The 13,162-nt window shown below is 45.5% G+C and overlaps 1 protein-coding gene across 8 annotated transcripts in view; it reads left to right on the top strand.

The window, feature by feature from the left end:
- The window catches only part of SPEG (striated muscle enriched protein kinase), an 84,066-nt gene that overhangs the window by 48,456 nt on the left and 22,448 nt on the right, over positions 1 to 13,162 (top strand). For all 8 annotated transcript variants that reach the window (XM_043994748.1, XM_043994747.1, XM_043994755.1 and 5 more), the window contains 7 exons: positions 3,167 to 3,286; positions 5,778 to 5,882; positions 6,892 to 7,098; positions 9,944 to 10,067; positions 10,239 to 10,414; positions 11,788 to 11,900; positions 12,395 to 12,563. In XM_043994748.1, coding sequence (XP_043850683.1) covers positions 3,167 to 3,286; positions 5,778 to 5,882; positions 6,892 to 7,098; positions 9,944 to 10,067; positions 10,239 to 10,414; positions 11,788 to 11,900; positions 12,395 to 12,563 — 1,014 coding nt within the window. The remainder of the gene's footprint in view (positions 1 to 3,166; positions 3,287 to 5,777; positions 5,883 to 6,891; positions 7,099 to 9,943; positions 10,068 to 10,238; positions 10,415 to 11,787; positions 11,901 to 12,394; positions 12,564 to 13,162) is intronic.

Raw genomic sequence — 13,162 nt, 5'->3', positions numbered from 1 at the left:
CCCTGTTTGCACACTTCAGCCAAACCCTTTGCCTGGCCAAGGGTCAGAGACCCAGGGGGGCAGAGAGAAAAGGATCTTAGATAAGCAGAGGGCAAGAAGAAGGAGGATAGGACCCCCAGAGTCTAGCTTCACAGCTCCATGCTGCCTTTCCCTTTCAGCTGTTCCACCACCCTGTGATCCACTCTCCCCAGGCCATGCTATCTCTGATGCGGCTGCCTTGTACCAGTGTAGGCAGGGCACTACACTCCCTCCCCCTCTGCTGACTTCCAATCAGTATACATGCTCCCTGACCTTGTCTGTGGCTCTGGGCCTGAATTTCTATCTCTGTGACTTTTTTTGTTGTTTTGTTTTTTTGTTTTTGTGGGGCAGTGAGGGTTAAGTGACTTAACACACAGCTAGTAAGTGTCAAGTGTCTGAGGTCGGATTTGAACTCAGGTACTCCTGAATCCAGGGCCGGTGCTTTATCCACTGTGCCACCTAGCTGCCCCCTATCTCTGTGACTTTCTTTGGATTTTTGGAGAGGCAAGGGGCTCATAGGGAAGGGAGACATTTGGTAGGGGCAACTGCAGTGCCTCCCTCTTCCCCCTGTAAATCGTGGGGTTTTAAGTTTAGATAAACTCAGTGGTCATTGATAAAGCCATGGCAAGATAGTTATCAAGGGAAGTAAGGGATATTAGGATTGATCATCAAGGAAGATAGTCATAGAATTTCTGGAAAGAACCTTAAGGAATATCTAAGGTGGCATCTAGGTGGCATAGTGGATAGAGCATGGGAATACTGTCATGGAGATGAGTTCAAATTCTACCTGAGACACTTACCTGCTGTGTGACCCGGGGCAAGTCACTTTACCATTTTCTGCCTCAGTTTCTTCATCTAAAAAATAGAGATAATAATAGCACTACCTCTGAGGGTTGTTGTGAGGCTCAAAGGAGATAACATTTGTAAAGTCCTTTGAAAACCTAAAAGTATTCTATAAATTGTAGGTATTATTGTCATCAGCCTCTAGTCTAGCACCCTCAGGTTGTGAATGAGAAAACTAAAGCGGAGAGGGAAATTGACTTGCCTAAAATTATACTGGTCATAAATAGCAGAACCAAGATTTGAACCCAGGTCCTCTGACTCTAAGTCTAGTGTTCTCTCACAGAGAGAATCCTTTGGCACCATTGGCAGAGACAATATCATCCTTCTCCTCATCAAGCACGGGACTTCTGCCATGTATAGGGCACTAGCCTCCATTTCAGGAAGACGAAGATATCTAAGACATAGTATCTGCTCTCAATAAGCTTCCAGTCTATTTGGGGAGATAAGACATGTACCTATGAAAAGTAAACTAACTATACATGGCAATACAATATAGTGTGTTCACAGTGGATAGAGTACTGGGCCTGGAGTCAGTGAAACCTGAGTTCAAATCTGGACTTAGACACTTACTAGCTGTGTGACCCTGGGCAAGTCACTTAACTCTGTTGACCTCAGTTTCCTTATTTATAAAAAATGAGCTGGAGAAGGAAATGGTAACTCATTCCAGAATCTTTACCCAAAACCCCCCAAATGGAGTCACAAAGAATCAGACTTGACTGACTAAACAGAGCAGAGATTATGAGAGGAAAGATCACTGAGTGATAGGAGGAGTGAGAGAAGACTTCACTAAGGAGGTGGGCTTGGCCTTGAAGGAAGAAGAGAATGTCAGTGTGAGGAGGAAGGAGTTTCCCATAAGGTAGGGGTAATGACATGCGCTTGTTGTAAATACAGAGGTAGGGATGTTTTCAGAGAACAAGTACAGTTGACAGGTTGGAGTGGTGCAAAGAGATTCTGTAGGGGAGTGGTGTGGAGTGGCAGGGAGGTGCTCAGTTGTGAGGGCTCATGTGTGCCAGGCCTGGAGTCTGCATTTTGTTCTGAAGGCAGCTTAGAGCCATTAAAAGTTTCTTAGCCCATGGGTTGTGTGCAGAGCTGTGTAACCTTTATAAAAGTCATCAATTTATCTGGTAGTGGGGTGTGGGGGTGGATCAGAGTAAAGAAAGACTAGAGGGAAGAGTTTGGAGGAGTGTGGTGCACTAGGGATAGCACTAGATTTGGGAGGCCACAATATCTGAGGTGCTTACCATGAGGTCTTGGGTAGGCCCCTTTGACCCTGTGGGGTTCACTTTTTTCATCTGTAAAATGAGAGGGTTGCATCAGATCATCTTTCAGCTCTGACATTTTGCAATTCTGTAATTCTAAACTATTTTAGTTCAGATGGGACAGGCTACAGATTTGAACTTGGATCATGGCTGTGATGAAAATGTAAAGGAAAGGGGCAGCTAGGTGGCACAGTGGATAAAGCACTGGCTCTGGATTCAGGAGGACCTGAGTTCAAATCTGGCCTCAGACACTTGACACTCACTAGCTGTGTGACCCTGGGCAAGTCACTTAACCCTCATTGCCCCACAAAAAAAAGGAAAAAAAAAAGAAAATGTAAAGGAAAAGTGTGAGAAACATTTTGAAAGAAGAATCAAAGAGATTTAGTGATTCTGATTCAGTGGTGTAGGGGGGAAGAGGGAGGAGGAAGAATCAAGGATGACTCCAAGCTTGGTTACAGAGAGACTGGTGATACTACTAACAGAAATAGAGAAATTGGAAGGGGGAATAGGATTTTTTTTGGGGGGGAGGTGGCACATGGTAGAAAGATGATCATTCTAGTTTTAGGCATATTTAATTTGAAGTGAAGACGCATCCAAGATTCCCAGCAGAAATTTGAGACCTAAGGCTAGGAGACAACTTGTGTGACCTTGGGGCAAAGGACATCTTCCTGAGCCTCGATTTCCTCATCTGTAAAATGAGGTCGTTTGATTAGACGATCTCTAAGCCCTTCCAGTTACAAATCGTATGATCCTTAAAAATCAAAGCTGGAGATGTATGTAGACTTGGGGATCTGTCTTGAGTGGGCTAGTCCAAAGGGCTGACCCAAGATAGCCATTCTTCTGTTCTCTCCATCCTTCCTGTTTCTCTCTTTGGCATGCCAGCAGAAGGGACGTGACTGAGGCCAGTGAGTACATAACCCTTGTCTCTGGGGCCTCCTCAGGCCTGACCGTTACTAGACTTCAGGGACTCAGGTGAAACCCTAGCCTTTGTGGAGTTTCCCTAGCTCCCACTTTGTGTTTGTTTTTGTTCTTCTTCCCCTCCCCAGACAGGGATGTACATCGACTGGTGTTCCCGATGGTGGGGCCACAACACGCTGGTGTCTACAAAAGCGTCATCGCTAACAAGCTGGGCAAGGCTGCCTGTTATGCCCACCTCTATGTCACAGGTGAGGACCTCCCTCCTGACATAAGAATTGAGAATGCCCTAGGTCACAAAGGGCTGCCCCTAGAGGACAACTGGCCTTTTGTCTGGAAGCTTCTTGTGGCATTCCCTTTACCTTTAGAAGGGATGAGGATGGGGGGGGGGGGGAAGAACTCTAATGGCATTTCTACTTCCGAATCAAATTATCAAAATATGCAGGTTCTTATGAACCTCACATAGTGTTCTGCCTAGTGGTTTAGTAAGTTTGGCTTTCCCTGAACTAGACAGGGAGTCTTTTCTCCCCCTTTTTTCTTTTAAATAGTATTTTCTATTTTCCAATTACATGCATCGACAATTTTTAACATTCGTTTTTTCATGAAATTTTGAGTTCCAAAATTTCTTCCTCTCTCTTCCCTAAGATGGTAAGCAATTTTATATAGGTTATATATGTGCAATCATGTAAAACATATTTCCATATTAGTCATGTCATGAAAGAAGAAACAGAACAAAAGAAAAAACACACAAAAATAAAGTGACAATGGTTTGCTTTGATCTGCATTCAGAGTCTGTTTTTTCTCTGGATGTGGAGAGCACTTTCCATCATGAGTCTTTTGGAATTGTTTTGGATCATTATGTTGCTGAAAAAAGCTAAGTCAATCATAGTTGATCATCGCACAATGTTGTTAATACTGTGTGCAATGCTCTCCTGGTTCTGATCACTTCACTTTGCATCGGTTCATGTAATAGACAGGGATTCTTGGCCTTTATTTATGTCATGGGCCCCTTTGGCAAGCTGGTGAAATATATGGATCCCTTGAATGGTTCTTAAATAATTCTTTTTAATGTTTTTTTAAAAAATTCATAATTGGGGGCAGCTAGGTGGTGCAGTGGATAAAGCACCAGCCCTGGGTTCATGAGGACCTGAGCTCAAATCCAGCCGCAGACACTTGAGCTTACAAGCTGTGTGATCCTGGGCAAGTCACTTAACCCTCATTGCCCTGCAAAAAAAAAAATCATAATCAAAGGAAATGCTAAATTTTAGTTAGAGGCTATTGAAAACAAAGATATATTTTTTATGTCCAAGGTCACAGACCCCCTGAAATCTATCCACAGACTGCTTGTGGGGTAAGGCATTGGACCATAAGTTAAGATATCTTGGTCTAGTAAAAAAACTTGGATTCAAGTCTTGACTCTGATACTGTGTGATATTGTGGGCAAATCACTTAACCTGTTATTACTCTAGGCTAGATGTGCCAACCACAGGGACCATATGTGACCCACAACACTCCAAAGTGATTAAAGTGTAATTGGAAAATATTTTACAAAATAAATGAAAATATAGCAAACACAGATAATATTACTTTTTATTTTTTATTCTTTCCTTTTTTGAGTAATATTTTGTTTCCCAATTAAATGTAAAAACATTTAGTATTTGTTTTTTATTTTAATTTTTAATTTTCATTTTAGCATTTAAAAAAAATTTGAGTTCTAAATTCTCTCCCTCCTTACCTCCCCCCCTTCCCTGAGATGGTCAGCAATTTGATATAGATTATACATTTGCAATCATGCAAAACATCTAATATTACATTTTTTAATGGGGCAATGAGGGTTAAGTGATTTGCTCAGGGTCACACAGCTAGTAAGTATCAAGTGTCTGAGGTCTGATTTGAACTCAGGTCCTCCTGAATCCAGGGCTGGTGCTTTATCCACTGTGCCACCTAGCTGCCCCTCTAATTATACTTTAAAACAGTCTACATGCAGTCTGCAGGGATCCTCCATGCAGAGTTTAGTGGCCCTGGTTTCTATTTGAACAACTCTCCTAGATACCAAGAAGGGGCCAAGCTGCATCTGAAGAGGGAGTTCCCTAGATCCACTCTGGTCAGAGGACCAGTTTAGGTCAATTTGGAGATCTTGTCACCAAGCTGATGATGGAGAGTAGCCAGGCCTTGTGGGAAATGCCAAAGAGTGAAATGAAGAGGGATAACATTGGACAGACAACTTTGAAAGACTTTGGAGCTCCAACCAACGAGTGCCCCGCCATGATCCCAGGGCGACAGTGAGGAAGTGTGTTACCCACCTCCTGACACAGAAGCGACAGGCTCAGGGGGCAGAATAAACATACATCAGGGAACATGGCCAGTGTGGGAATTTGTGTATATTGGTTCTGAAGGTTTTCTTCTCTCTTTTATCTTTGAGGGTGGGGTGGGAGGGAGAAAAAATAGATTTTGTTTGGTTAATTGAAAAAAATTAAATTTAGAAATTTTAAAAAGAAGTCAGACGGCAGGAAGTTGGGTGATAGATGTTTTTAGCTGAAGACATTCACAAAGACTGTCTACTAAGGCAGGATGGTTGTTGATGATGGTGGTGGTGGTGGTGATGTGGTGATAACTGATAGACCTTTGCCTGGGATTCAATCATGGGCTCCTTTGAGGGCCCCTGTGACTCTGGCATTGCTTCCAGGGAGACATGGGGTCTACTTCCACCTCACTGGATTTGTTTCTTGCTTTGGCTTTCAGATTTGGTGCCTGGTCCTCCTGAGGGGCCCCCCCAGGTGGTGAATGTGACTGGGAGGATGGTCTTGCTCAAATGGAGTCCTCCCAGAAGTGCCGACATGGCCATCGGTGAGTCGGAGCTGCGGGGGCTCACCAGGAGTCCAGGGGGGCATGTTTTGCTATAGGGGAGCACAGAATTTTTTGTTTGTTTGTTTTGGTGGGGCAATGAGGGTTAAGTGACTTGCCCAGGGTCACACAGCTAGTAAGTGTCAAGTGTCTGAGGCTGGATTTAAACTCAGGTCCTCCTGAATCCAGGGCTAATGCTTTATCCACTTTGTCGTCTAGCCGTCCCCAGGAGCACAGGGTTTTAAGGAGAGCAACAGGTGTTGAAGAAAGCTTGCTAAAAGGAGTGAGAACAGAAGGGAGAGAGGCAGGGAGGAAGGTTTGGGTTGGTGAGACTACCCCCTTTTTTCCATTGCCTGGTCCCCTTCCTCCTCTCTCCACGTCAGCTATGAGCCATCACTGGGAGTTAAGGCTCAAGAGAGAGATATTTAAATGCATCCAGCTGTGTCTGCTAACCATTCCTCTGCCCCTTGGGCTGGGGACACTGAATGTATGGCTCTCCATTCTGGGACTGTTTGGGGCTGTGCTCCTGCTTGATGCCTCAGTTATTCTGCTTGGAGAGGCATCATGGGCTGCGCTTGTGTGATGCAGCATGGTGTAATGAAAATAGAAATGAGTTTGGAATCAGAAGACTTGGGTTTGAATTCTGGCTTTACACTTACTAGCTGTGTGACCTACACAGGTCAGGCCTCAGTTTCCTTATTTGTAAATTGAGGGCTTGGACTAGATAAGGTCCAAGGTCCCTTCCAGCTCCCAAACCATGACGTTATGATACTATGACATACCGTGCTTCCTTCTATGCCGGGATGTCCAGTAACTGGGTCCCAGAACTACTTCCTAATGGCCCCTTAGTTTCTACACCTGGGACAGCAGGAATTCCTCTTTTCCCCAGGAGAGCAACAGGGAAGGGAAGCCCAGGGTCCTGGTCTTAGAGTGTTGGGGACCAGAGTGGGAGTAGGAATGCTTCTCTACAATAAAGTCTCTTCTGTCTGCCTGATTTCTTTCTCTCCATCAGATCCAGACACCCTGACCTACACAGTTCAGCACCAAGTGGTAGGTTCAGGCCAGTGGACAGCTCTGGTCACCGGACTGCGGGAGCCAAGCTGGGCAGCCATGGGGCTGCGCAAGGGGGCACAACACATCTTCCGAGTCCTCAGCACCACGGTCAAGAGCAGTAGCAAACCTTCCCCAGCCTCTGAACCTGTGCAGCTGCTGGAACGGGGTAGGTAGATAACTGGATGGTGGCATTAGGGTGCTCTTGCTTCCCAGTGTATGGGGACAGGGTAGGAGTGGTGGTTAGAACCTACTATAGACGGTGTTGAGTGACAGAGGGGGAAGGTGGTCCTAGGTGAGGATTGAAAGAAAAACAGCATATGGAGTTTGTTTTGTTTTGTTTTGTTTTTGCAGGGCAATGAAGGTTAAGTGACTTGCCCAGGGTCACACAGCTAATAAGTGTCAAGTGTCTGAGGCTGGATTTGAACTCAGGTCCTCCTGAATCCAGGGCCGGTGCTTTATCCACTGTGCCACCTAGCTGCCCCCAAAATAGCATGTGTTAAGATAGGGCTGGGCAGGGGGTTATGATGAGCCAGGAATCTAGGGATGAGTTTTCCTCAACTTACCAAAGACTGGGCACTAGAACCTTCAGCTTCCAAGCTTCTGTGATGCCTGACATGAATTTTGACAGCACCCTACTCACTTTACTGTGTCCTGTGTCTCTTGCTGCCCCTGGGGCCTGCCTAGGCCTGCAGGATGCTCTTGGTTCTCTTAGATTCTATTGGCCTAAGGGTGGAAACAATCCATTTCCTTCCCCTTAGCTCATCTGAGCATATGTGTGCATATACCTATCCAGTATTGCCTATGGGTGTTGTAAACCAGTAAATATTTCCCTGGTGGAAGGCAATGGAACTATGACTCAGCCAAAGTAGGTAGAGCTTTGCAGATATGGCCGCTGGGAGGACTAGCTTTGGAAATTGATGAGAGGAGACCCAGGAGGGGTGCTAGCCTTGAAAGGCAAAATCAAGTCTTCCACAAAAAAGAGCTTTACTAGAATTCAGGGGGTAAATAAAACATTGGCATGATATAGAATGGTAGAGCTATTGAACTTGGGAATCTTATCCTAAATCAAGGGTGTTCTTGACCTGGGCTCCCTGAACTTAAAAAAAAAAATTTGATAACTGCATTTCAATAGAATTGGTTTTCTTCATAATTTTATGTATTTTGTTTTATGCATTTAAAAGCATGGCTCTAAAGAAAAATTCAATTAAAAAATTTAAAAACTCCACATGATTTTAAGGAGGGGTCCATAGGTTTTGCCAGACTTAAAAAAGTCCATGACCTGGGGTAGCTAGGTGGTGCAGTGGATAAAGCACTGGCCTTGGATTCAGGAGGACCTGAGTTAAAATCCAGCTTCAGACACTTGACCCTGGGCAAGTCACTTAACCCTCATTGCCCCAAGAGTCCATGACCCAGAAAAGGGTAAGAATCCTTGTCCTAAAGTACAACAGGGGCTGTACTCAGAAGCTGAGCCTCAACTTGACCTTCTAGTTTTGTAAGCTTGGACAAGACCCTGAACTTCTCTGACCCTCAAAGTCCCCATCTATAAAATAAGCCTAAGGGGCAGCTAGGTAGCACAGTGGATAAAGCACTGGCCCTGGATTCAGAAGGACTTGAGTTCAAATCCAGCCTCAGACACTTGACACTTACTAGCTGTGTGACCCTGGGCAAGTCACTTAACCCCATTCCCCTACAAAAAAAAAATAAGCTTAATACTTGTATTACCCAAGGCAACTAGGATAAAAGCACCATATAAAAGGGAGTTGTTATTAATATTAATATAGCCCTAATCTGGCTATAAAGGTTGGCACAAACTTCATAGCTGACTAGCTACCCCCTTCTTTCACCTACTGCCTCCCATGCAGGTATCCTGTGATCCCACCATTTTGCCTTAAGAAAAAATCCCATTACCATATTTCTCCAGTCTAGCTCCAGTAGCTGGTTCCTTCTGTTTTTCAAGGCTAACACCCCTCCTGGGTCTCCTCTCATTGATTTCCAGAGCTAGTCCTCCCAATGGCCATATCTGCAAAGCTCTACCTACTTTGGCTGAGTCATAGTTCCATTGCCTTCCACCAGGGAAATATTTACCAGTTTACAACACCCACAGGCAATACTGGACAGGCACAGGCACATACAATTTGTACCAACAAGTGAAGGGTCTTTCTTCTTATAACCTTTTTTTTTTTTGGAATAGAATTTTATTTTCCAAAATATATGTAAAAACAAAATTTTAACATCAACTTTTTTAAAACTTTGTGTTCCAACTTTTCTTCCCCGCTCCATTCCCACTCCCCACCCACAAGAACTCAAGCAATTCAAAATAAGTTATACATGACTAGTCATGGAAAAGTTCCCATATTAGCTAATTGTGAGAGAAAACAGTCAAAAAAACCAAAACTTCAGATTAAGGAATTGTCAAAGAGGAATGTCATGGGAAGGGAGTGGGATGGAGGGAAATAGTTATGATGATTGATTATAATGGCAAAATGTATGGAACCTACTTTTCTAGGCTTTTATGAAGAAAATTCTTTGTCAAGCTTAAGGTACTATATACAGGTTATAATGAACAGGATACTATCAGAAAAACCTGGAAAGACCTACATGAACTGAAGCAGAGTGAAATGCACTGTATACAAAATAACAGCAATAGTGTAAGATGATTTGCTGGAAGCATGTGGTCTTTCTTCTTTTAAAATTATTTTTGAAGGGTCTTTCTTTACAGGCCTAATGTGTCACCTAATAGGATGGGTTGAAGGGGAAGGGTCAGACCCAGTGTGGGAGGCAGAGAGATGGTGCTCCAGATAGGGGGTTGGGGCACCTCAGCTCGGTCCTGTCCCTGCTTCTGAACTCCTCATGCATTGAACCAGATGAGGTCTCAGGTCCCTTCTATTCAGCTCTTTCTTAGATTTCTGTGTTTCTGTGAAGGATTCTTTTCTCTGCTGTCGTAGCACTGAATGAACTCGGGTATTTTCCCTGCCTCCCTCCTCATCCTACCTATTCTCCTGGCTCTTTAGGCCCTGTTCTGGAAGAGGCCCCCGTTGTGCTGGACAAGCCAGATGTGGTGTATGTGGTAGAGGGGCAGCCGGTCAGCGTCACCATCACCTTCAACCACGTGGAAGCCCAAGTCGTGTGGAGGAGGTGCTCTTAGCCCTCGGCTCTGCTCTTCCTTACCTAGTGCATCCTCACCCTGGCCCTCTGCCTCATCCAGGCCCCATTCAGTGGTTCCCTCTACACCTGCTCTCTCTGGGCTATAATGCTCCTAGCTCTCAGTTAAGAGTCATCATCCCTCTCTTCTCTATTCCCTTCCAGCTGTCGAGGGGCACTGTTGGAGGCGCGTGCAGGCATGTATGAGCTGAGCCAACCAGATGATGACCAGTACTGTCTGCGCATTTGCCACGTGAATCGCAGAGACGTGGGCCCCCTCAGCTGTACAGCACGGAACCGGCATGGCACCCAGGCTTGCTCTGTCACCCTGGAACTCGCAGGTGGGCCTGGGGTCCAGGGTGTATGCCAATACTCTTCTGAGACGCTGGGCCTTTTTCAAAAGAACTTTGCCAAAATTTAAGGGAAAGAGCGCAATTCAATTCTATTCAACAAACCAAATCAAAGAAACTTATAGAGCACAACCTTATAGCATAGAGAAATCTCACCCTCACACCTCCCTCAATTGGGCAGAGGGCAGGCTGCCGGACTAATCCGCATCAGCCACCTGAAACTATTTTTCTTTCTTTTCTTGTTTTTTTTTTTTTAGTGAGGCAATTGGGGTTAAGTGACTTGCCCAGGGTCACACAGCTAGTAAGTGTTAAGTGTCTGAGGTCAGATTTGAACTCAGGTCCTCCTGATTCCAGGGCTGGTGCTCTATCCACTGCACCACCTAGCTGCCCCCACCTGAAGCTATTTTACATTTGTCTCGACTCAGGTTCCAGACCCCTGCATGTCTTCCATCCAGCTGAGCCTAGGACCAACCCCTGACTCCTATTCAAAACTGGGGCTCCTTTGGGTCCCTCCTACCAGTTTCTGGGGTCAGTGCTTCGAGCCACTCATGAGTCCATCACATTTGCAAGGCTGTTGCCAGACTGATTCAATTCAGGTCAATTAAGTTCACCAGTTATCTATTTATATTATGTGCCTTGTGTTAGGCTTTGGGGAGATTAAACTTGAGAGTGCTTGTTCTCTTAGAACCCAGAAGGAGAACATGATAAACACTGGCAAATAGAACACAAAATAACATGAAAATGCCTTGTGCGATAAAAGGTACAATCAAGCGTGTTCCATGGGGCTTTAAGGGAAAAGGTCATGGCCAACCGAGGTGGGGGGCAGGGAAGGTTTCCTGGAGGATTATAAAGCAATTCATCAGGTGAAGAGGAAGGAAGACATGCCAGGCATAAAGAACCTTGTGAGCAGATGGACAGAGTTAATAAAGCACAGAGTGGATCTAGGAGGTCGAGAGAAGTCCAGTTTAGTGGGACATAGGGTGGGTATGTGTAGCAAAATTAAGTGAACTAGGGGTAGTTAAGTATCAAAGTGGATAGAGCAACAGTACTGGATTCAGGAGGACCTGAGTTCAAATCTGACCTCAGACACTTGAGACTTACTAGCTGTGTGACCCTGGGCAAGTCACTTAACCCCAAGTGCCTCACCCAAAAAAAAAAAAAAAAAGAATTAAATGAACTAAAGCTGGGGAAGTAAGGTGGCACCAGATTGTGGAGGGCCTTAAATACCTATTTTTATAGGTGCTAGTGAGCCACTGAAGAGTTTAGAGCAGAGTGACATGACCCCCTCAGAGGGTTTGAAATACAGTTTCCAGCAAGGAAGGTCACTTCTTCAGACCCACCACTCCAGCTCCCTTGTGTTTCAGAGGCACCAAGGTTCGAGTCCATTATGGAGGATGTGGAGGTGGGATCCGGGGAGACGGCTCGTTTTGCCGTTGTGGTGGAAGGGAAGCCACTGCCTGACATCATGTGGTACAAGGTGAGAGGGTAATGAAGGGGATGGCCAGCCTCAGATGGGCGGATGGTTCTAAGGGAGGATTGAGGGAAGAGCAATTCAGTTCAGAGAACAGAAGCAATTCTGGGAGTGTCCCAGGGGGATTATTCGTGAGTTTCTTTGTTCTTATTCTTATTTTAAAAATTATTTATTTATTTATTTTCGGGGCAGTGAGGGTTAAGTGACTTGCCTAGGGTCACACAGCTAGCAAGTGTCAAATATCCAAGACCAGATTGGAACTCAGGTCCTTCTGAGTCCAGGGTCAGCACCACTTAGCTGCCCCTGAGTTTCCTTATTCTGAGAAGGTGAACCCCCTGAATGGGGCTGGCATTCTGAAGGGGGGAATGTTGACCTTTCGAGAACCAAGAAGGAAATGGAAATTCCTGCGGGGAATCAGGACCATAGGGGGTGTAGGAGAGCTGTGGGGGCTTTGGGTGTGATTGGGGCCCCGGGGGTGGAGGTGATCTCCTGCTCTACAGGAGGAGGCGCTGTTGGAGGAGAGCAGCCACGTGAGCTTCGTGTACGAGGAGAGCGAGTGCTCCTTGGTCGTGCTGAGCACGGGACCCCAAGATGGCGGCGTCTATACCTGCACAGCCCGCAACCTGGCGGGGGAAGTATCGTGCAAGGCTGAGCTTGCCATTCGAACAGGTGACCGGGCTGGTGGGGTTCTTGCACTTGGGTTGGGTACCACCCCTTTTCCCCTGGGGACCCTTTTCCCAGGATACTTGGTCCACATAGAAATTCCAGTGGCCCATCTCCTCTATTCATAGGATCAGAGCTAGAGCTAGAGGAGATCTTAGAAGCCATCAATTTTTTTTTTACAGATGAGGAAACTGAGGCTGAGAGGTTAAGTGATTTTTATAGTGTCACATAGAATTAATTATCCAAGGCACTATTTTAACTCGGGGCTTCCTGACTCAGATCCAGGATTCTATCTTAACCATTCTTCTCTCTCTCTCTCTCTCTCTTTTTTTTTTTTTTTGCTGGGCAATTGGGGTGAAGTGACTTGCCCAGGGTCACACAGCTAGTAAGTGTCAAGTATCTGAGGTCGGATTTGAACTCAGGTCCTCCTGAATCCAGGGCTGGTGCTTTATCCACTGCGCCACCTAGCTGCCCCAGCCATTCTTAACCCCAGGGTCCTCTTCCCCAGCTCCTGCTTCCAAAACATTTCACCCCTTCTCTTCACCCAATAAGATGCTTCCTGGAAGACCTTCAGCTTTATCGATTGCTCCCTTGCCCTTGTTCCT

This window comes from Dromiciops gliroides, chromosome 3 (genome assembly GCF_019393635.1).
Source record: "Dromiciops gliroides isolate mDroGli1 chromosome 3, mDroGli1.pri, whole genome shotgun sequence".
Lineage (NCBI taxonomy): Eukaryota > Metazoa > Chordata > Mammalia > Microbiotheria > Microbiotheriidae > Dromiciops > Dromiciops gliroides.
The sequence above is the reverse complement of the archived record's forward strand: the minus strand, read 5'-3'. Positions and strand labels throughout refer to the sequence as shown.